The sequence below is a fragment of the Elgaria multicarinata genome, chromosome 1 (assembly GCF_023053635.1).
Source record: "Elgaria multicarinata webbii isolate HBS135686 ecotype San Diego chromosome 1, rElgMul1.1.pri, whole genome shotgun sequence".
NCBI lineage: Eukaryota > Metazoa > Chordata > Lepidosauria > Squamata > Anguidae > Elgaria > Elgaria multicarinata.
The window spans coordinates 9,886,984-9,912,184 of NC_086171.1; the positions used below are offsets into that span (position 1 = coordinate 9,886,984).

General features: G+C 40.9%; 1 protein-coding gene across 1 annotated transcript in view; it reads left to right on the forward strand.

Moving 5' to 3' along the window:
* PPP1R9A (protein phosphatase 1 regulatory subunit 9A) overlaps positions 1–25,201 on the forward strand; it is a 161,645-nt gene that overhangs the window by 102,352 nt on the left and 34,092 nt on the right. Inside the window, exons 7-12 of the mRNA XM_063123090.1 lie at positions 3,165–3,233; positions 4,991–5,146; positions 8,756–8,809; positions 10,960–11,189; positions 13,843–13,939; positions 14,207–14,378. Of these exons, the coding sequence (XP_062979160.1) occupies positions 3,165–3,233; positions 4,991–5,146; positions 8,756–8,809; positions 10,960–11,189; positions 13,843–13,939; positions 14,207–14,378 (778 nt within the window). The remainder of the gene's footprint in view (positions 1–3,164; positions 3,234–4,990; positions 5,147–8,755; positions 8,810–10,959; positions 11,190–13,842; positions 13,940–14,206; positions 14,379–25,201) is intronic.

Sequence of the window (25,201 nt, forward strand, 5' to 3'; positions counted from 1 at the left end):
GGGTCATCCCATGAAGCTGATTAGTGAGAGATTAAGGACAGATAAAAGAAAGCATTTCTTCACATAACGCATAGTTAACCTCTGGAATTCGCTACCACAAAATATAGTGATGGCCACCAATTTGAATGGCTTTAAAAGGGGTTAGATAAATTCCTGGAGGAGAAGGTTATCAATGGCTATTAGTCCTGATGACAACATGCTATCTCCAGTGTCAGAGGTAGTAAGCCTATATACATCAGTTGCTGGGGAATATGGGTAAGGGGGTGCTATTGCAGTCATGTTTTATTGTGGGTTTCTGACATGCAGCTGGTTGACCACCGTGTGAACAAAATGCTGAACTAGATGGGCCCTTGGTATGATCCAGCATGGCCCTTCTTATGATATGCAAATTATGTTTAATTTTGTGTTACTAAAATAAGCAAGTTACCCTTCTACTCTGCAAAATTGCATTAGCACTGAAGAAATTGCCTAGCTCTAAGTTAGAAAGACAGAGAGAATATCTATTATTTTCCTGAATAAAAATCCATGGCTAATATGTTTTATTGAAAAAGTTGTAGAAGTTTTAGTCTGATGAGTTTAAAATAACTCTTATTCAGGAGAGTAAATGCTAGCCCTGGTGTGACTCATACTTCTCTAAATTTTTCTTTTTTTCTGGAGGATTATGCTGCCTCTATATTAAGAGTGAGGTTTGTTAATACACAGAAGTACTGTTATCTGTCCAAGCAGAGGATTACTTTTATCTCCCTGTAATTGGTTTTAAAGGTGGTGCTGTGTAAAGAGCTGATGCTTCCCCTTTTCTTTTTTTATTCAATAATATTCAAAAAAATATTATTTGATAAGTTTTTCTAATTGTATTTTCCCCCTTGTCATTGGAGATAGGGAACTATGGTCTTCTCCAGATACCTGAATGTAGATTAGCATAAAATCATACAGTCCTTACTAAAATTATGAAGAGAAATCTCATCTGCCCACTTTTTCATTTTCCAAAAACAACATACATCTGTCGTTTCCATGCATGTCAGCTTCTTAACTTCGAATTCTCTTAAAACACATGACTTTCCCAAGGCAATCAGTCGTCTGCTGGATGAAGCATCATTGGCTCAGTTCGGACAACATGTTAGTCAGTGGAGGACTATTTAAGCAACCATTGCTTGAATAGTCCCCTGTTGACTAACGTGTCGTCTGTCGGGAAAAATCTATGCCACGGTTAGTTCTTTCCCAGAAATAACCAACGGAGATAACCAACGGTTTGCAGAGTTGTTTCTCTGCACAACCATTGATAATTGTGTTGTGTGTTGGGCTCCGTGGATTATTTCCTGTGTTTACACGGTCACGAGGCAAGAGCAGCAGAACCCCCTGCCTCTCTTGCCCAGCGTGCCTCTATCAGCATGGGAAATAATCCCGTCCTGGGAAGCACTTGGGGAGCTGCCGATCGTGCCATCTCTTGGTGGGGTGGAGCGATTGGGGGCTCCCCACGCTCTTCCTGGGATGGGCACATGCAAGGGGTGCCGCCAATCATGGTGCCCCACATGTTCCCAAGAATGTACGTGTCCCTTGCCCCTGCCCCACGATCCATCTGGAGATTGAATTGGAGGGGCTTCTTGTATCACCTTGCACCTATCCCCAAATGGATCACAGGACAGGGTGTGTGTGTGAAGAGTGTTTCCCACAGCTGGGTGTATAACGTCAAACTGCGGGAGAAATCCATCCTCCTTCCCCTTCAGGGCCATGGCAACACGGAAGGGGGCAGCATTGCTATAGCCATCACCCACTTCCCTGTTGCCATGGCGCCAACGGGGAAGGGCGCGTCGGTGCCAAGCCATGTGATCCCCTCACAGGGATGACGTCACTCGGCACTGATGCATCCTTCGCCGGAACCTGTATCTTGCGCCCTGACACATGAAGAGACTGTTCCGCAGCCTCTTGCTTCTGTGGCACTGGTGGCGTGCATTTCTCCACATGCTGTCGTAGAAGCAATAGACTGTGGAACAGTCTCCTCGCGTGTCAGGGCATGAGATTCAACCTCTGGCAAAGGACGTGTCAGCACCAAGCAATGTCCCCGTCTCCTGCATCTCTCTTCTCCCCTCCACCCCTCCCTACAGAATGGCAGCACCCCGATAAGGTAAGCAGAAACCAGTGCCCCCATTCGGTGGGGGACGATGACTACTCAGAGTGTGCATACTCTACTCCATGGAGCACTACTTCCATATCACCCAAGACATGCAAATAGTCATCTGTGGAGTGGACTATTTGCCCTCCATGGACTAACGTGTCGTCCGAACGCACCCATTGTATGGATTTGATTCACTGCTGCTTTAACTCATACCTGTGCTGTATAGATTCTAGGATGTAGTTGGTTCAGCAGATCCTGAAAAAGATTAATTTTGCAGCTCATCAGGCAGAACAAAACTTTGGTTTTGGACCTCAATTTTGATCTTATAGATAGAACTGTTGGTACTTTGCCATTTTAGATGCCTTATAGAAGGATTACTCCATAAAAAATATAGTTAGGGCAGCCTTCCCCAGCTGGGTGCCCTCCAAATATTTGGAACTACAACTCCCAGAATTCCTGACCCTTGGCCATGTTGAATAGGGCTGATGTGAATGGAAGTCAAACACATTTGGAGGGCACCAGGTTGGGGGAGGCTGAGTTAGGAGCTAAGACTGCTAAGTACTCCCCTCCCCCCATTTCATTCATGTGCAGAAACTCAACTAGCCCTTTGGAACAAAAGCAATATATATATATATATATATATATATATATATATATATATATATATATATATATATATATATATGATGGCAAATTATTTCTCTTGAAGGGTAGCAAAAATCTTTGTCACTTTCACTTCCCTGTTTTGGTGAAATTGACAGTTCTCTATTGTATTGGTCCTGAATCAGTGCTATGAGACGCTTTGTGGAAGGGAGGATAAAGGAAAATAATTCAGTTGGGACATATACTATAAGTCCCTCACTTCTTTGTATATGACTGTAGAGCAGGTGTAGAGAACCTGTGGTCCTCCAGATGTTGGAGTCAACTACATCTCGAGGGCCGCAGGCTCCTCATTCCTCTTGTAGAGGCTAAACAAAATATAAAAGTTTTTTGACCATAATATTATTGCATAGAAGAGTTCTTATTTAATGTTTGTTATCAACTGTTTTAGAGTACTGAGAGAGAATTTCATGGAACCTCAGGCAACTACAATAAAAATAACAACTGTTACCTTAAAAAGGTTTGTGAAGAAAGTAACTTGTCTCTGATTCATCGTTTCCTATGCTATACTAATTTTTTTAAAATATGTGCTTATTAATCCAACATAGTTTCTAAAAAGCTAGTCTTGCTACAGTCCCTCCTTCATTTATTTACTTGCAGGCCAAAACATGACCCCCCCCTTAAAATGAGTTCTCATGGGTTGTCTGAGATTAAGTTATGTTAATTGGTCAAATTTATTGTGTTGTAGTAACAACAAAGCAAAAATGGTTCTTAACAATATTTAGATTTTATGCATTCAGGTTTTTATTTGTAAATCGTGACACATGTGTCTTTGCTACAATGTTTTTAACATTTGAAGTTTCTAATATTCAACTATTTTAATTGTGCATATTAATGTCCCTTAACTTATCAATTTATTGTGAGTCAGTTAAATACCAAACAAGAACTTATGGAGAGAGGTGTGGCTCTTGCTGGTTCAGGTCTTCCCCATGTGTTTCTCCTTCAAGTTCTAGTTACAACTAGAATCTAGTACTAGAATTTAGTACAAGAAATGGGTGAAGTGATGTAACCATGTTTGGTGTTTCCATATCCTCTGCCAGTGGCACGTAATAAATTGGAGTGGGGGATGTCACATCACACATTTATTTTATTAGACCCTACCAGAAAGAATCGCTGATAACCATGCATCTCCCTAACATCTAGCTAAGCCCTTAGTTGAAACTTGGGTGGGTAAGTCTTTCAGTGAAACTGCGTACTTCTGTGCTTTACTTTTCTAAACTCAGTACAGCGTGTTGGCAGTCAGTTGTTAAGTACACAGCATTAATACATTAAACTTCAGAACTAATTTTCACAGTAATGCCTGTGGGGATTTAACAGGATAGAATCCAACAGTCTTCAATAGTTCTTCTGAGTGGACCTATATAGTGTTGCAATGACACCCCTGCAAAGAATAGTAATTGAAAAGACACCTTGAAGATGAGAAAGAGAGCGGTCATGAGGCTTTTTTCAAATTTATGTTAGAAAAAACATGAGCTGTATCACATACAGCTCATACTGTATTTCCATGTATGAAGATATTAAAAAAAAAACTGATTCCATACAGTAAACGTATTTTTTTATTTGAAAAAGATTAGTTAATCTGAAAAACAGTAACAAAAGCACGAGTCATTGCTTTGAACCACCACAGATAACGGCGACTAAAAAAGAGAGACTTATGTCCAGATTGTTATGTAATACTGAGAAATCGAATAACAGAGAAAACAAACCAAAGCATGAGATTCATATGTTTTACTGCCATACAGTAACAGTTGTTTTAATCCAATAATGGTTAACATCTTTAATAGGGAGGGCCCATGTTCAGAACACTCTTTTATCAGAGGTACAAAACAGGAAGGTTTATGAAAGTGTGGTCTATCATTAAGAGGGATGGTGCATGATCTGGTCTTCTGCCTAATAGGGTTGTGGTGAGAATAATACGGGATAGCCCTGTGCACCTTATAAAGGAAGGATGGGACCTGTGCAAGAAAAAAAAAGTAGATAGCATGCAAATCCTGTAGTCCAAGCCATTAGAATTCTGCTGTAGTTTTGGATTTAGAATGTGCACCTACTTGCCCTCCTCTCCAAAAGATTCCACCCTGTGCTTCCTGCCATCGCTGTCTTTCAACACTTACTTGTCTTATTTGCCTGTTCAAAATTGCGTAAACTGTATGCAGCAAAGCCATGTCTTTCGTAAGTGACAAGAGGATGTCAGAAATGCTTCAATTCTGTGCTTCTAAGACAGGGGAGTACGCCACAGATGAAGATGAGGACGACATGGGGCCGGTCCTTCCAGGAGGAGATATGGCCATTGAAGTGTTTGAGCTCCCTGAAAATGATGACATGTTTTCCCCAACAGAACTGGACACGAGCAAACTGGCTCACAAATTCAAAGAGGTACGTTGGAGATCTTGGAGTGAGTGAGTATCCAGACAGTATTATTGATTCACGTCATTGCATTCTTCACTGATGTGGATTCCTCTCTGTGAGTGATTTAATTGATTTCCCACTGGCTTTCATAATCAATATATGTAAATGGCTTGAGCAGGACTTCTCTTTTGCCAGTTCTTCTTAATGTCCGTTGCTGTGAAGGTAATGCTTTTGCTTTGACAATGTCCCATAAGCAAGCTAATGCTAATTATTGGAGCAAACGCTGTTTTCCTAAAACTATTTATTGGATAAGTCACACTGATTTTGGTGGAACTAGTCAGGAGTAAGTTGTGTGGATATTGCAGCTAAAGGATCAATTAGAAATCTGATGTCTTTACAAGTATTAATTATATCTTGCTGTCTTTTTTTAGTTGAACAATAGTTAGACCTTTTGATTATCCTAATCTACTAAGTTTAACCAGATGCCACAAGACTCAGATAATGCATTGAAGATACTTGTGTGTATCTTCAATGACCTCTATTTTTAAATTCAGATTAAAGCTGCAATCCTATGCAAATTTAGTTGGCAATAAATCTGATTTAACACAATTGGACTTTTCTGAGTAATCATGCATAACATTATCTTGGGCTTTTCTGACTCCCTAAGTCTTATCAACCATCCCAAATAAACATTGCAAAACAATACTATCTGACAATGCGTCCTTAAGAATTATAGTTGACTGGAGAAATGAGCATGTTCCCAGTTAAGGCCATATGGCTTCATGTTCCAAAACAAGCCAGGACTGTTGGTTGTTCTGTGAAGACAAGCAGCTGACAGGTGCTATATCTTAGCTTCCCTCCACATAAATCACATTTCCAAAAGGATATCACATTTCCATGTATGCAATATGTTCATTTTGACCTGTGAAATGCATACAGACATATTTTGTCTTATGTTAGGGGTGGGAACCTGTGGCTCTCCAGTTGTTGCTGGACTTCAGCTCCCATAATCCATGACCATTGCCTGTGCTGGCAGGGTGTGATGGGAATTAGAGGGATGGGAATTCCCTTCCCAGACCCTGTGTAGACAAAGTGACACACACCTGGAAAAATAGATTTATTTATTTATTACATTTTTATACCGCCCAATAACCGAAGCTCTCTTGATGCTTGTACTTTCATCACATGTGAAAATGTAAATGCAGTAGTTCCCAGTTTAGAAATGTTATCTGAGAAGGAAATTCCTACTGTGTGAAGATGTCAATAACGTCCGGATTTTGCAGAGCGCTTCCAAAAACTAGAATAGTTCACTATTATTAGTAATACCTGGGAATGGTTCAGATGGCACCTTTGGGTTGGGGGGGAAATGGAACAAAAAATTGGAACAAACTTTGGGGACTGAAATCCAGAAACATGAGAAACCACTCAAAACCCCTCCTCAATGTAGGCTCTGTGCTGCAGGGTTCTGCAATGGCATCTCTAACCGATGACCACCCAGCCTCTCCTTAAATAACTCCAGCAAAGTAGAACCTGCCTCAGGATGCTCTTTGGTTTATCAGTGACAGAGTCTTGCTGACTTCTAGTCCGATAGGATCTGTTGTGCTGTATTCTGACTCAGTTATCTGATGGAACAATCAATGTTCACTTGTTTATGTTTATAACAGGAGGGTCTGCCCTAGTAGCTTAGAAAACATTGATAAAGCCAGCTGTACCTGAGCAGATTGTAACTTACAAAATTGTTTGATGTGTTGTTTGTTTTGCATTATTTACTGAAAAGGCTAAATATAGTTCACTTGCTTATAGAATTGTCTTAGAAAGGCAGTTAGAGGTGGCTAAAAGTGATGTGGTGAACTGAGATTTATGGTGCAGTGAAAATACAGGATCCATTTGCCAAACACTGCATGTGACTGGCACAGTATGTTAAGCAGACAGTAACAGAGCCTTCCCTAACCTGGTATATTTCAGATGTTTTCTGCTACAGCTCCCAACATTCCTGACCATTGGCCATGCTGGCTGGGGCTGATGGGAGTTGGAGTCCAACAACATATGGAGATGCCAGGTTGAGGAAGGCTGCATTTATGGTTTGGCTTTCAGACAGCTACCACACTGCCATTTCTTTGCGTAAATTGGGTCGTAGAGTCTGAGGAGACTGCAGCAGTTTTTGTTTCAGTTAAAAGAATAGATTGAACAATATGACTTGAAGGATAAATTATTGTAGACTTTTGACTGGTTTTAAAAGCTAAGTGTTTGGGGCTTCTCTGTTGCCCAATTCATGAAGGGAAGCATACATCTCATGGGATATATAGGGCCAGGTTATCTAGGATGTATAGGAACGGGTTATCTGAAGGATCACCTTCTCCAATAGGAACATGCCTGAGTACTAAGATCTGTGGGAGAAGCCCTCTGTTGCTTTCTGCCAATATCAGAGGTTTATCTGGTGGGAAAAACAAGAGAAGTCATTCTCAGTGTCTCCACTTTGGCTCTGGAACTCCCTTCCTAGGGCGGGCCCATGTAGCCCATGCTCTAACAACCGCCCAGAGAGCTTCGGCTATTGGGCGGTATAAAAATGTAATAAATAAATAAATAAAATAAATAAATAAATTTTGTCAGCCAGGCCTAAGACTTTTTTCCAGTCTGCTGGTTGGATTATGATCTCCTGGTATTGACTCCTGTTTTTTTACTACAGCTGACCACTGTATTTATTTGTCCCTGTTTTTATGTGACTACTTGCATATTTTGATGGTTTTGATTGTTTAATTTGATTTGTATGATTTATTGCTGTTAGCTGTCTTCCTGTTAACCATCTTGGATGCCTTAGTATGGGAAGGCAAAGTAGGGCATGCATAGTTGAGCGTGCATGTGTATACATACACACACAGGGAAACTTTACTGGAGAAATCTTTGCACTCTATCTCTAGCAGTAATTACAATTTTTATTTTGGATTTGTTAATAGAGTCCTCACCCACCCCAAGTCAGATCTAGTATTCATCCTGAATGGAACCTTATGTCCAAGGTTAGAGCTTCTATCTCTGAGATTTTGGAAGGAAGGAAGTGCAAGAGAAAACCAGCTGGGCATCTCTTTAAATCTTCTTGCTCAGGTTGAAGGTCATGCAACTGTAGGTTGGGGTTCACATAGGCTTTCCTTTGTGGTTGCAGAAGGTGTGTGTGTGTTTGTGTATCATTTCCTCTGTGATGCTGAAGCCTTCTAATAGCCTGTTTCTGTGTTAGCTGCCCTCTGTGACATGCCTGCTTAATCCGTGCAGTGAGGCTTTCTAAGAATATGTGTGTGCACTGGGACATTCAAATCCAGGCTGGCTAACGCACGGAGTACAACAATTGGCGTTTCTTCCTCCTTCAAGACCTTTTTCTTGTCCAAACAGATTGGATATCCTAATCTGATATTCTGAGAGACTGGCCAGCAACACTTTTTCCTTAATTAACTTGCATAGACTGAGTCATTTTCCGAGCTAGATATTTTAATTTACAGTCTACTGCACTGCAGCACTTTTGTGGGCCTTCTGCTGTGTGTGCAACAGTATTCAGGTGGCAGCATAGAAATCCTTGTTGGTAAAAGAAAATACTGGAGCAGCGTCATTTTCAGCTCACTTGTTCACTTTGTGGTTTTGTATTTTCAGTTGCAAATCAAGCATGCAGTTACAGAAGCTGAGATTCAGAAGCTGAAAACAAAGGTAAGGATGATTAATAGCTACTAAACAGCAATATTCTTATTTTCAGCTGCTATATTGTGTTATCCAAAGCAAGGGAAAAGAAAAGTTCTCATTGAGAATAGACAACAAAGGAAAGCGCAACGTACAGTAGCTCAGGAAAGCTTGTTTTGGTCGAAATAGTTTTGCGGAGCTTCAGTGAGAACAGGAGGAGTATTGTTACAAAGAAAATAGCTGCAATGACATAATAAATTTTAACCCCTTTTCCACATCATGAGATCACTAACAGGCTTGAAAAGAAACGAAAAAGCGTTTGTTTTTCTTAGAAAGGAGAAATTGTTGCTTTAGTTCTGAGAAGTGCAAAGTATAATATTTTTCTTAAATAGAAAAAAGCATGAGGCACTTAAACTGATTTTTAGAAATTCTACTTCCAACTTTAATAAAAACAGATTTTCTATTTATTATATTAGCTTGTCTTAGCCATAACCTCTTTGAAATATTCATTTGTCATTTTTTTAAATATTACATTGAGAAGCAAATCCTTTTCAGTTTAACTACCTTGATGAATTTGGAGGATTGTTGTTGCTGTTGCTAATTAAATTTTACAGACAAGTTGTTGTTTTCAAACTCTGAATGAAAGCATAATGCTTAATGCTTATTTTGTCATTGATGTTTGTGATACTCGTCTGCAAGAACTGATATAAATGGAAATTCTAGCACCAGTCATTTCCCCCCCTATTAGAATATCCACTCTGCTTCATTTTAAGAACTCTTCTTGCCAGATTAACTCTTCTTGCCACACAATAGAAATCTATGTGTGTGGAATCTGGTATCCACTGAAAATCTTATTGTCTTCAAAAGGTTGTTGCATTTGGTTTGCCATTCATCTGTGATTTGTAAAGCAAAAAATTAGAAAAGATTTCTGCATGTCTCATTCCCCAAATATTCTAAAGAAGCCAAATTAGTGTACTTGCTTTAAGGCCCATTGAAATTAATGGACGTTAAACCCACAATTAAACACTTAGCTGGTGGTCACTTTTGATTTTAATAAGAGTAAAGTATATCTCCTTCCTTTAGATTGGATGCAGTGATTTCTTAAAACCAAGATAACAACTTTTAAATGTATTACTTTCCTTGTGCTTTTGCCACTTATTTAGACACAAATAATGATCATATACTGTTGAATAACTAAATTTTTTGAACTAGAGCTAAGTTTTGGTTTCAGAGTATGAGCATATTTAAATTGAAATTTTTAAATCCATAGCTTAGTTCTCAATACTGACCATTAGTTATTACACAGCACCTTATATAAGTATGAAATCTCTTTATGTTAATGTTGCACCATAAATGTCAACAATTATTTCATTTCATCTGTCATGAGACTATTTCTTAATTTGCCTTGTTTAGTTAAATATTTACATATTCCCTTTCAGGGCTATACAGCCTAATCAAGTCAGTTCATACAATTAAACAAATGAAATACAAATTGACAATAAGAACAAATATCAAACAATTCAGTTAAAACAGCGGTAACAATTTAAAATTACTCTTTGAATGTATGAGCCAGCTTCACATTAATACATTAAAAACAGCTGTAAGCAATTTGGTCCTTAGAGACTGTTTAAAAGCAATCATTGAGGGAGCCAGGCACATGTCCTGCAAGTTCCAGTGTGATGGGTCCACCACAAAAAAGGTCCTGTCTTTTGTGCTTACCAGCCTGATAGACACCAATGGTAGACATTTGAGCAGGGCCTCCACAACCAATCTTGGGGCCTGGGCGGGTTCATATAGGTGTAGGTGGGCCTTTATATAACCTGCTCTGAAGCCATTGGGGGTTTCAGCAGCATTTTAAATTGGGGACAGAAGTGCACTGAAACATATAAAGCTCTGGAAAAAAATGCAAATAATTGTATTTTCTCCATTTTAAAATCAAGCTGCAATGGATGCTAAATGGAAAAGTATACATTTGAGATAATTGTTTGTGCCTTAACATGCTCTAGAATGTTCTTCAGTGCTCTAAATTAAAATGGCCTAGAAATTATTTAGTGCTCTAAATCATAACTGTTTTGCACATTAGTTCACACATGCCCGTAGCAGTAACAGTAGGCTGCTGTTCCACAACATTTCCAATTGACACAACCTGGATTTAAAAGCTTCCATCTTACTCTATCCAGTTACAGGCTGCTGAGAATGAAAAAGTGAGGTGGGAGCTGGAGAAGAGCCAACTTCAGCAAAACATCGAGGAGAACAAGGACAGGATGATGAAACTTGAGAGCTACTGGATTGAGGCACAAACCCTGTGTCATACTGTCAATGAACATCTAAAGGAGACTCAGAGCCAGTATCAGGCCCTGGAGAAGAAATACAACAAAGCCAAGAAACTGATTAAGGACTTCCAGCAAAAGTAAGCAGCAATCACAAGCTGAGGTGTCAGTTCGAGCACTAATTCCCACACAGTGTTCCAAAGGCATACAGATAGTCAGAATAGTGTAGTGGTTAGACTGTTGGACACTAACTGGAGAGACCTAGTTATAACTGGAAGGCTGGTAAAGTGAAGTGACGTCTTTATGCCCAAGGATATCTCTGGGCCCCGACATCTTTCCGTGGAATGACTGTTAGAGCAGAAATATGTGTGTTTAAAATAATGAGTTTGTACTTTGGTCATCTGACTCCACCGCTGCCTTTTACTTGCTCGAAAATATAAACATCGTTTCTTTTAATCTTGCCACTTTGCAACCTGGGAAATGGATGTTTTGTGACCAACTATGCCCAGCATTGCAGCTGTTTTTTGAGAGACCACAACTGTCACATTTCCAGAGTCTGAGCCTAGCAGTTCAGCCCAGAACTACTCACACCAGGAATGAGCCAAGGCCAGCAGAATTCAGGGAGGTCTGGTTGACACTGTTTCCCACAACGGCCTTAGCCTTTCACTGTTGTTTTTATGCGCCAGTCAGAGCCACACCCAAGCTTCAGGTGTGAGCTGTTAGTGACTACAACTGAAAAGGTCCTCAAATAGACCTTTTCTCACAAGGAGGCCTGTGGTTCAGTCTAGCACTCCTTATGCATTCCTGTCTTTTTAGGTGGCATCTCTCCCGAGGACTTGGGTATTTCTCTGCCTCCACTTCTGAGGCAGAGTCTTTGTCCTCTAAAGATGATATGCTCATGGTAGTCACCCCTGAAGGCTTTGGCTTCTCCTAGGGCCTGTTCAGATGACATGCTAACCCACCATGGATCACTGAAAAATATGATCCATGGTGGGTGTGTCATGTGGTGGGAGATTTTCCTCCCTCCAATAGGTCAAATACCCGTGACTGCTGTTCACCTTCTGCAAGATTATTAGCAGGCATCCACGGTGGTTCCCATGTCGTCTGATGGGATCCCCATGGTTAGATCATTCCATTTCGTCAGAATAAAAATGGCAGCACCACAGAACCCACCGGCAAGAACAACTGCCACTTCCGGCAATGGTCTTGCTGCCACAGGCATTTTCTATGATTATGTGGCCATTTTACTGGCTGGGGTGTCTACTGTGGGAGTCAGGCCACACCGCCTACTGGGATATGGGGTGCTGTGGCTGGAGGCTGCGAAATTATCCATGGAGCAGTGAGAAGTAAGCAACCCATGGTGCTCTGTGGGATAATGGTCATGTGGCAGCCGCATGTGTTGTAGCTTTCCTCCCCGCTCCATGGATAATTTACCCTTCTTCCCCCCCCCCCCAAGATTGTATGAACTGGCAGATCTTGGGTATTGCTGATGCTCATCCTCAAGCTCTTCATCTGAGGAGGAGTCTTCCAGCAGGGGCATGACAGCAACACCCTCTCAATATTTCAAATGTGCACATTGACCCAAAATGGTTTGGGGGCCCTGATGTAGACGACCTTGAGCTCCTGGGCAGGAGCTGGAATAGAAATGCTATGTAATACTTAATTGTTTAATGCCAGTGTGCTGCAAAAGGGTCTGGAGGGAACCTTGAAAAATTACACTATGTTGGATGCTCTGTGTTCATCAGAATGAACATTGATTTCCCCATACACACATGCACACACACTTTCACAATTGTCTGGGAATTGGTAGAGAATTTATATACATGTATGTTTTGGAGTTTAAGACTGGTCTACTTTTCAGTTTTAATTATAAAAAAATGAGTTCCAGGAATCAAAAGTTTGGGAAATACTAAGAGAATGTATACATTATATAGCTTCTTCTCTTCTGAAAAAACTATTGAAAAAAGGCCTGTAAAAAACCATTTCCTGCTTTGCTGCTCTCAAAATATTGAGCTCTTTATTAACATTCAGTGGGGCATCCTGCCAGGTAAGTGTACATAGGATTGCAGCTGCAGAGGACTTTTAGATAACAAAAGACAATGATGTAAACCTTGAACGATGGTAGAATCACATAGAGCTTTGACACTGAGAATTTTGAGATTGAGGTCTGTGCATTATACAAAGAGGATTTCCTTTCCTGTTTTTCCATTACATAACCTCCAAGTAGCACTGTGGTTTAGCATCCTAGCACAACTGCACAAGTGGAAAAAAGAGTTTCCTTTTGCTTTCAAAAATAATATCACATTTTTCCTGCTCTAAACAATACTATTTAAAAACAGGAGTGAAACTGGAGAGTCACAACATTGGCTAAAGAAACGAAAAACAAACATGAACAGGGAGTGACAAGTGCACAGTAAAAAAGCTCTCTATCATTGATCATCTTTGCACCAACATAACAGATTTTTACACACTTTTAATAACATGTATTTATTTAGTTTTTTTCATTTCAACTGGTGATTAATAAATTTTCATAAAGGAAGCCAGAAGTAATTCAGATTAATCTCTTTTGCGATGCAGCTTCAGTTTATTCATTTAAATATAAAATACTTGCTCCAATCTTTCCTCCATTTTACTGCTGCATATTCATTGCTATCAGAATAATATAAACTACCTTATCAACATAATGGTTTCCTAAGAAAGTGCATACAAAAGTGTACTGCCCCTGCAAATTGTTTCAATGCCTGTTTCAATTTACAGTTCATTCTAATCAACAAATGTGTTTTTTCCCCTAAGAGAACTTGAGTTTATCAAGAGACAAGAAGCAGAAAGAAAAAAAATAGAAGATCTAGAGAAAGCCCACTATGTAGAAGTTCAAGGTTTACAAGCTCGTGTAAGTAATTTTCATTCTTTTACTTTGGAAATATTGTTAGCCACCTCACAGTTTGTGGAGAGGAAAATTATAAATGTTTTAAATAAACAAACGGTACTGTACTGCATGGAAAATATCCCTGCTTTGGAAAAGAGTAACATGAAGCAGCCCTCAGTGTCTAGTATGTGTGTGGCACTAAATAATTTGTAATGTAGTATTTCTGTCTATTCATTTGGTGAAAAGGAAAGATTGCAGATTTTTGCTAATAGTTGACGGTATTTCTCCTAGATTAGAGAACTGGAAACGGAAGTTTTCAGGCTATTGAAGCAAAACGGGAGCCAAGTTAACAATAACAACAACATTTTTGAAAGGCAAACATCTGTTGGTGAAGTCTCAAGAGGAGATGCAATGGAAAACCTTGACACAAAGCAAGTGTCTTGCCTGGATGCCTTAAGTCAAGGTTTGTTTGAACCAGATGATAAGCTTGATAATTGTGTTGTCTCTGTGTGATATAATCGTGGTGGCGTTAACGTTTCCAGATATGTAATTCAGTGTTGTGGTGACTCAACTAAAATGCTGTCATATATTATCGTATTACAATACCTGTAAGGTATATAAAAACACCTTTGTTCCGTTCAGTTTTAGCTCCATTCAGTGTCTACATTGTGCTAATAAAAAAATTTAAGAAAGAGTGTGTGTGTTCTCTTATATATCCTGTATCTGTTTTTATTTAACCCATGTACCAGGGAGGAGAACAGTTCACAAATGGTTGTGGGTTTTTTTTGGTGTACAAAAATAAACCAATGACTTGTGTAGACATATGAACGTATTTCTATGGATAGATCAGCCTTCCTCAGTCTGGAGCCATCCAGATGTGTTGGACTACAATTCCCAGTGTGACTTAACCAGCAATGGATGGATAGATGGATGGATGGATATACAGATAAATATAAGTGTTAAACATGCAAACATTAGATGTATTTGGGACAAACTGGACAAGATGGAGCAGACAAGTGTGTAGTCAAGTGGAATGTATGTGTGATTAAAAGGCCCAAAGTGGTGCATCCATAAGGAATACATCCCCTCCCTTAACCTGATACTTTCAGCCCCTTTCCTAAACTGCATTTCTCTGACCTGGGATCACTTCTGGCATGGGAGTATGGCTGAGGGAAAAAACGGCTGGGGAGATAAACTGGACGAAGTAAGGCAGATTGAAGGGTTTAGCACCACTTGCCCACATGCCACTTTTATATTCAAAATCAAACTTTTGCTTCATACATTAATTTGGTGAATTTGATATATCCAGGCTTAAAACACACATCTACCGTCATCACATGTAAAGCTCTCCCATTAGTGTAACTGACAGATCTGCTTGTATGATCTTTTGCCAAGTTGCTAATTTGTTTCCCAGAAACATGTTTTGTAAATCAAATCAAACTATAGTAAGGTAGCTTCTAGCCTAGTGAGTTCCAGATATGAAATTGGTTTTCTCACTGTCCATATGCCTTAATAGATCCTAAAGATGTTTCTTTTAGCAAATGTCCTCAGTCTGTAAGCTTTTAAAGGTAGAAAGTAATCGCCCATTAACTAATAGACCTCCTGCGCAAGTTTGCAGAAAGAACTGTAAAGTGGGGGGCGGTGTGTGTGATCCTAATGATATCTTTTGGTGAGTTCTTCTTTAGAATCAGGTGTTCTGAAGTTCAGTGTGTGCATAAGTCTCTTGTGACAATCAGCTGCTGCAGTGAGTCTCCTGTCTGGTGTGGAACCCTTGTTGCTCTGCTTCAAGTGTTCCAAAATGTGTCATGGGACTCTTACTTATAGGCCCAGGTCCTGAGTCTACACCACACATTATACAAAACACTTCTATAAAGGAAATAGTGTGAAACCCATGTGTAGTAGTAGCGCCATCATATGTGGCCATCATACACATGTGTATTTCATTGCCTGTACACACACTTGCTATAGCTTCCTGGTGGACACTCATGCACACCTTGTGTCTACATGCTATTTCCTTTTCCCCCCCATTTCTATACTGAAAATATCAGAACTTCTCTGGGCGGTTCACAAAAATTAAAACCATGAGGTACAGCATAAAATATAAAACATGGAAGCTTAAAACCACAATATAGAAGTACAACCAGAATAAAACCGAGCAGCAATGCAGAGATTTAAAATACAAATTTGAAACAGCAGAGCTAAAAGACCAGGTTGCTAAAATGCTGGAAAATAAAAAGTACTTCATCTGGCGCTGAAAGGAGTAAACGTAGGCGCCAGGCGGACCTCTCTAGGGAGCTCATTCTACAGCTGGGGTGCCTTAGCCGAAAAGGCCCTCTTGCCTGTAGCTTGCCTGTCTCACTTCCTTTGGCAGGGGCTCACAGATAAGGACCCCGGAAGATGATCTTAGGGTCCAGGCAGGTACATATGGGACGAGGCAATCCTTCAGATAACCTACACAAACAATGCTTTCCATGTCAAGAATGCACATTGTGTGAAGGGACCCTGTCAAGTTCACACGTCATCAGGTTAAAACTCCTGACAGAGCAGTACCATGAGCAGCCATGGCATCAAACTTTTATCTAAACTTTGATACATTATACATACACCTTCCAATATGCAAAATACTGAAAGATAGCAGAGGGTAGAAATCAGCTATCTGGCTGAAATGTTTTTTGGGAAATAACTGCACAAAGTAAGCGATTATTATTTTATTTTTTGTTCTATGATAACTCGAGCTTCCTGGGTCATGAGACCATTATCCAATCCAGGCAAAAAGCAGCTGTTACAAGAATCATTCCTTCTTAAATGTCTGAGCAGAAAGTATCTAATTCCTCCTCTGCTCTGCAGGGAATATACACTTGATTAAGATTATGTTAGGAATTGCCAATTGGCCTCTTCCTTGCAGGATTGATAATAGATAGCCTCCTTTGATCTGTCTGAGCACAGGAATGTGAAAAAGTGGTAATCGTCAGGGACTGTATTATACATTATAGACATGATTTATCCTCATTCAGGGAAGGAAGAAATTATCTCATGGTGAGGTCTTTTATGTCTGTGTGACCTGGTGTATGTGACATGAAGCGCTTGTTCCAGTGTTAACCATTCATGGTTCAGAGGGCTGCTTTTAAAAATGATCAAAATGAGTCCACACATGTAGATTTGTTTTGCAAAAAATAGTTTTCGTTGTAACTATTAGTGTACAGATACAGGAAAAGGATCCTAAATTCCTGTGAAATCATGCAGCCAGTATAGCCTGTTTCTGACCAGTTCTTAAATTTATTTTCTTTTTCTGGATAAATTTGAATTGCTTTTGCTCTATTCCACAACCAGTTTAAAATCATGTTATGAGTCCTGGGGTTGCTGTCTGCCTGCCCCACAGTCCTACAGGGCCATCACGTGCTAGACGGAGGGCTCTGATTTCAGAGTCCTCTGTCTACCCTATACTATGCTTTGCCGGGCAGAGCCAGGCAGGATGGGAGGGGTGGGAGAAACTTGTACAATCTCTCCATATCCTTTCTTGCATTTTGAACTAGATGAATCTCTGAGCCCATCTAGCTCATCTACCTGGCTGTGGGTGGGGACAGGAACTCAGAGACCTGTAGATCTAGCAGATTCACATCTTCTCCCCAACCTGCCCACGTCCTCCTTCCTCACTTCCCCAACGTACCCGTTTATTCTTTCGCAGTCACAACACTGATCTCAGGAGTCCCTGCACTGACACGCACACACTCACATACATATACCCAGATTCATAGCTCTATTTATGATCCCAGTATCTTATAACCCCTCAAACAATGTCTAGAGTCCAGAGGATTGTTGTCTTGAAAGTCTGAAAGTTCAGTAATGTGTAACTGACCCATCCAAAACACCAGTTTGGATCTGGATATCATTCATATTTTATTAAGACAGCAGCCATTGTTGCTATATTAATTTAAGCTATTTTGTACTAAGGCAGGATTGTGCTTGGGTGGATGATTTATGATGGTCAAGTAAACAAGTTATCCGCCATTGGGAAAGAAAAGAAAAAAAGAGAAAGATTTCTTATCTCATGTTAATTTTGCCAACAGTCAGATCTGCTGTGCTGAAGCACAATTTCTGACAATGTTCTTTGAAGTTGTTGTGTAACATATTGGCTCTCAGGATTGAGGAGCTAAGAACTGGTGTGGATACCCAGATTGCTGTTGCTTCTGAGTGGGTGGGTGGGGGGAATCCCAACTCATAAATATTTACGTGTGTGTGTGTGTGTGTGTGTGTGTGTGTATATTGTCCATTTGCTAAAACTCAGGGCTGACTGTTCCCTGACAAAAAAATTAAAAAAACAGTTGTGTAAAGGATTTTAGTATCTCAAAGGCAAGAATGTTGAATGGGTCACCAGTTATATTTATTGAAATACCGTTGCTGTCCAAGATCCCTTTCATAGATCCAAAATATTTTTGTTGAACTGCTTCAGTGGATTCTTGAGAAAGAAAGAAACAAACTTGCTTGCTTCAATGGGTTGCATCCAACCATGGCCATCTGCTAGTAGAACAGATCTCCATGCATTTCCCATGACCCCCCCCCTCCACCAGTTCTGTTTTGGTGAGTTGGGAGACTCCAGAGCAGATTTATGGATGGAAGTGGCATTTCCATTGTACAAATGGAAGTCCACTCATGCAGCATTGGATGTAGCTCAATCTCTTTTATGTATCTGTTGTCATTTGTCGTTATCGTAGAATATAATGGCTGTGCTGCATCAGACCACTAGTGCATAGCATTTAATCTGTTGAAAGTGATCACCGAGATTGTACTTAGGGTTCACAAGCAGGATTTAATAATGAGTCATGCAGTGGAGGCAGATTTCAGTTCTAGTCCAGAGGGCTTGGTTGAGAGAGGAGCTCAAAACCCCCCAACTACAAGTAGAAACTGATGGGATGTGAGCTAGTGGTGACTGACCAAGAAAGAGATCTTGGGGTTGTGGTGGACATCTGGATGAAAATGTCAACCTAGTGTTCAGTAGCTGTGAAAAAGTAAAAATTTCATGTTAGGTATCATTTGAAAAGAAATTGAAAATAAAACCACCAAGATCATACTCACCTTATACAAATCTATGGTGCAACCACACTTAGAATACTGTGTACGGTTCTGATCACCACACCTAAAAAACAGATATTGTAGACTTGGAAGAAGTGCAGAAAAGGGCAACTAAAATGGTCTCAAGGCTGGAACAACTCCCCTATGAGGGAAGGTTACAACATTGTTTAGCTTTACAAAAAGGTGAGTAAGACATGATAAAGATGTACAAAATGATGCATGGTGTGGGGAAAGAGGATAGGGAGACACTTTTTCCCCTCTCTCATAATACTAGAACCCAGGGTCATCCTATGAAGCTGATTGGTGGGAGATTCAGGACAGATTAAAAGAAGTACTTCTTCACATAGTGCATAGTTAAACTATGGAATTCACATCCACAAGATGTAGTGATGGCTCACCAATTTGGATAGCTTTAAAAAGGGATTGGACAAATTCATGAAGGATAAGGCTACTGATGGCTATTAGTCCTGATGATTAAATGTTACCTCCAATATCAGAGGCAGTACAGCACTTGCTGGGGATCAAGGGTGGGAGTGTGCTGTTGCACTCACATCCTGCTTCTAGGTTTCCCATGGGCCATGGGTTGGCCACTATGTGAACAGAATACTGGGCTAGGTGGACCCTTGGCCAGATCCAGCATAGCTCTTCTTATTGCCCAGTTCCCAGCCCAGAGCCTGGACATGGCTGCTTCCCCGTTCCCAGGGGCTCCTAGGTTCTTACTATGTCATTGCTGCTGCCGTTTTCCCTGGTCTGATGTCGTTTCACAGTTACTTAGACAGCAAACATTCCATAGGTAAAATAATCCTGTATGCATAACCTGCTGGCTTGAAAGCATGGCCATGATTGTTTTAATAAAGCAGCTGTTTTCTTCTTTAATGTTCTGTGCGCATCAATGTGGTAGTTTTAAAATGTCAGCAGCAATATGGTAAGGGCCAAGGGAAAAGAAAGCAGTGAGGTGACAGGAAGCAGAAAGAAACAGCAGATTGAAGAATGTTATATGAATTCTTGAACCTGTTTTGTTGTTAATTCTGTAGTTTCGTATATCTTACCTTAAGAAACCTGGCGTTGAGTGCTGCCTAATGACAGATCACTATTTATTTTGTTTGTTAGTTATAAAGCTTCCTCCTTTGTGGCTTCTATTTAAAACATTCCTTTTAGTGTGTTCCATGGCAAATAAACTTCAGAGATGAGAATCTCCGTAGACAGAAGGCGGAAGCAAAGAATTAATTTGGGCTGCAGTCCAAAGGGGGTTCGTGTGTGCCCGGTTTTTGTTCGTTTATTTGTTTTGACGCTGATTCGCAGAACTGACAAACTTCTCTCTGAATTTCCCAACCTTCTAAAACCCCTTTTTGGACTTTGTGTGAAAGAAAATTAAATGGAAACGGGTGGTGTGTCTATGCTATGTATGCAGTTGTTTTTAGATTACTCTCCAGGGAAAGACCCCAAACTGCTTTTGAACCAGGGAGAGTATAAAGTGTGATTGGAGTGGCGAGTGAGACAGTTTTTTGTATAACAAACTCCGCAGGAACTGTAGGTGTGTGGTCAGAATGCACACGTGCTGCTATGTATTGCTGGCTGCACCTGCCCTCTGTTCTTTTTGTTGCTGCTGTTCTATCAACATTGATCTAAATATTCACTTGGCAAGATAAGTTAATACCTATTAACTTATTGCATTTGTTCTTGAATCCTCTTTGACTATAAATAATTGCTCCAACATAATTGTCTTCAGGAGTTAATGCTCTCTTGCCTCTCCTTTTAAATTGAAATCCTCTCGAAGTGCTCTTTGTGAGGCATTAAAGCTATTATTATTTCAAACACCTTATGAAGATCTTTTGGACTTAGGTAACCATAGTGACAAAAGGGTAACTACTGACTGACTCCAGTTGTACAATCAGTGGCCAGAGTCTCAGCTGACTTGTTTATTTAGTTAGTCACTGTATTTTTATCCCACTTTCCAGGCAATTATTGTTTTCCAGAGCAGCTCAATAAAAAGGAGAGACAAGGCCCTGTCAATAGGCTTACTAACTGGGGGTTGGGGGAGGGGGGACAAGACGCATAAGGGGAGGGGAGAGATCAGTTCTTCAAGGCCAGTACAAAGTGGTGAGCTATAAGTGGTCATTTATATCCAGTGTGAGCCAGGCTGAACTTCCCTTACCGGGGTTCTTCCTGGAATAGCAATTGGTGGCTCTTGTTCCTTTGGCTGATGGATGGGGCTAGAGTGCCCTTTCCCTTTACTTCTCCAGTCCCAGGCCTATTGGAACCATATTAATGCTATTCTTGACTCTCACTCTCTCCAACTTACTTAGGGCATAATCCTTAGCACATTTAGACAGAAAAAAGTCCTACAACTACCAGCATTCCCCAAGCCGGCATGGGAATTGTAGGACTCCCCCCACCCCCGTATCTAGACATGCATAAAATCGGGTCCTTAGTTACTATATTTATACCAGCTTCATTAAGAGATCAGGTTCTTTTTTCTGTGAGCAAAAGGACACCAGCTTATAGACACCTGCTTATTACAGTTTCTCATGGACTGGATTTACATTACAAACTGAGGGCCAAACTAGAAACAAGATGAATTGCCTCATAGCAGTTATCATGTCTAGTTTTTTAAAATATAAATAGCAATGGTGGGTATGTGATCAGGATTGGGTCTGTTATGTATGTAAGGGAATTAGGCTTTCCCTTCTATACCATGGTCCTGATTAACATTGCCCTCTCTTCCTGTACCTGCTATTTGCCCTGGGAGGAAGGTTCCTTTGACAAGACCATGATGTGAGGGAAAGGGTTAGCCCCACCCCCAAATGCACACACACATACACACTGCAGTCCCAATCCCCCAATCTTCCCCCTGTAGTTGCAAATTCTAATCATGAAAATAATATCATGATTAAAATATTAATATCATGATTAATATTTGGCCTTAATACTGATTTTATACAAGTTTATCCATCATGGGTACTCAAGGAATGCTGGGAATTGTAGTTTGGTGAGGATGCTAAGAATTCTGTTAAGACAGTGGTCTTCAACCAGTGCGTTGCGACACAAAAGTTGCTCACAAGATCAGGCCAAATGGGTCGCAGCAAAGCTGTTGCCGCTATGTTGGGCATGAAAAGAATTGCGAAAGTGGGTCCCATGTTGCAGGTTGGGAGTTCGAGCTGGGTCTCAGGTCTGGACCAGTTGGAGACCACTGAGTTAAGAGTTCTCAAGACCCCCTCTGAACTTCAGCTCCCAGGGATCCCCGAAGAGAGGGAATTGCTTCAGCATACCAGTTGCTGGGGAACACGAGTGGGAGGGTGTTACTGCACTCATGTCCTGCTTGTGGGCTTCTCTGGGGAATCTCGTTGGCTGCTGTGTGAACAGAATTCTGGGCTGGCCTGGCCTTTGGGCTGGTCCAGTCTGGCTCTTCTTATGTTCTTGTGACTGTTAAACATTTCCTGGCTTTGATGAAAGCTTATTTTGGTCTCTTATTGAATTTAGCAACTCCAATTGCTCTTCTTTCTCTGCTGCCATTGAAGTTCTTGTTTTGTGGAAAGAGCCTAATAAACAATTGACACAAGAATTGATTTTGCAGAGTATTCCAGTTCATGCTTTCCCTCAGGCATTAGTGTTCTCAGCAAGACAGATGGTCTTAGATCTTGAGCCTTCTTATACTTACTTACCTGATGCAAAGGGACCACAACATATCTTAAAATACATGGATTAACTAGTGTGTGGGCCTTTGCTGTAGTTCTGATTTAGCCATAGAAAATGTGCAGCTGTCACTGACCCACCCAAGCAATATTGCCCCCAATGCATCTGTTGTTTGCTCTACTGCAACACTTAAACCACAAAGATCCAAACTAAACATGACCCCGTTCATGCAATTAGCAGTTGTGTAAATGAATTTTTAAATGTAAATAGCAGGACCCCCGGATCTGGAGCTGGGTATAGGAAGGAGGGGGGTTTTAATCGTTTGCTCCCTTTTGTAGTCCTGATCTTGTGCCTACTCTTTATATACCTTTAGTATGAAGGCAAAACTTCTGTTCCAGTGCAAATAGCAGGTGCCCTGCCCTGCCCTCCCCTGATCCAGATCAGGACTGCAGCAGGAGGCAAAGAGTTTTTTTTAAAAAAAAAGGGGGGGGGAAGAACCTACCTCCCCCACCAGGCTCCTGATGAGGATCTCTCTCCATGCCTGCTCTTTGCACTTTTAAACCATTCACACACAAATTGGTGCTACATTTAGTTTAGCCATAAACCAAGTTGAAGGTAAATGGTGATTCTTGTCCCAGCAAGGGCAGCTTTGGTGGGTATTTTGCTGCCAGGTTTCCAGTTAAGCTAATATCACAAGCCATATGATACCCCTGACATTACTGTGGAATATGTCACAACTCTGTCTCCCGCTTCCACTTGTCATTTTGATTGTCTTGCCAGTTTTTAAACGGCTTTCCCTCTGGGTTTTAACTTTTGCTCAGAGTCCTTGTCTTTGCCCTTTCCAGTGTTTTTTTCTCCATATACTTGTTTAAAATGGTAAAATAAAAAGCTATAGTGCTCATGCCTGCAAAAAACTGTCCTCATCTCCTCGCATTACATAGGGATGTTGCTTGCTGTGTCTGACCTTTGTAATGTATCAGAGAAAGCTAGACAGGGCGATATCCTGGGGATCGCCCCAGGATCATCCCTGTGCATCCACATGATGCACAAGGCATCCCGGGAGCAAGGAGGGATGATCCCTCCCTTTCCCTGGGATATTGCCCTACCCTTTAATCCCACTTTTTCCACTGTCTCTGGATCATCCCGAGACCACGGAACGTTTGGGTGGGCGTTGCAGTTTGTCCCAGCTCCTCGTGAACTGGGAGCTGCACACAGGGCACATTGCTCCTCAGGAGTCTGTGCCCATTGGGGGCGGGGTGGGGGGAGCAGGGAAATTATTTTTTATTTTGAGAAAACATCACCTTTTGTGCACGAGCGCTCATATGCTCCGTCTCCTTTAAAAATAAAAACAAAATGTCAGGCGCAACATCCTCTTCCTCCTACAACGTCATGCGCCACGTGTAGGCAGAGGGGGAGATCTTGTGATAACCATATCGCGAGATCATACCCCCTCCATATGGCTAGACCAGGTAGGTCTAACCATGGCCTTCTTCCCATGGGGAAAGGCCTTCAGTCAGAAAACCAGATTTTCTCATAATGCAATGAGTTCTATACTCAATATGAGTTAGGATTTAGGAGGAGTTGGGGCACCTGGGAGGGATCCAGAGCTACAATGCACTACACAACCATCCTGTCATGGAGTCCATTGCATATTGAACTCCTGGTACAAAGGACAACGTTGGCTTTGGTTATATGAGCTGTACGCTGCAGCCGTATGCATAATTACTTGGGCATTAGGCCCATTGAACATTAAAGTCAATTTATTTTAGCCATGAACACTTTGCTAGTTAATAAGAATGGGTTGTATCTAGACTACCCTATACTGAGGCAGACCATCAGTACATCTAGCTCAGTATTGTCCACACTGACTGGCAATGGCTTTCCAGGCTTTCAGGCAGGAATTTTTTGAGCCCTCCCCGAAAATGCCAAGAATTGAGCTTGGGAATTTCTGCATGAAAAGCATGTGCTCTACCACTGAACCATACCCCCTCCCCACTGAAATCAATGGGACTTAATCGTGACTAATTTTGTCTCATTGATTTCAATGGGCTAACGGATCCAACTCATTACTTTGAACAGTAATTCCTACCGTGTGCAGAATCCAGAATTCATAATTAGTAATAGGGGGAGAAAGGGGGTGTTCTCTGAATCTAGAGTGGATTGAGGACACCTTTTATCTATGTTTATGTTACTGCGCCTCTAAAATGTTCAGTGCAGCATTGAAAAATATCTGTATGTAAAAGTAAGGCCTGATGGAGGCTAAGGAATTACAGTTACACAGTTGTGGGTTCCGCAGTTAAAATGAATTAACAACTTCGCTTTGGATTAGTTTACACAAATCAAGATTGTTTGCTCAGCTTATAGGATAACAACCATAGGGACTCGCTGGCACACATAAGGAAAGTAAGAAGCAGAGTGTTTCTATTCTGTGCTAGCAGAAAAGAGACATCTTAATTATTTATTTGTTCCAAGTATTATTATTTTTTACCCTCCTCTTCAGCCAAAAGCAGAGCAGCTGACAAAAATAAGACAGCCGCTGCCCTCACATTTACAATCTAAAAGACAGGACACAAAAGGAAAAGG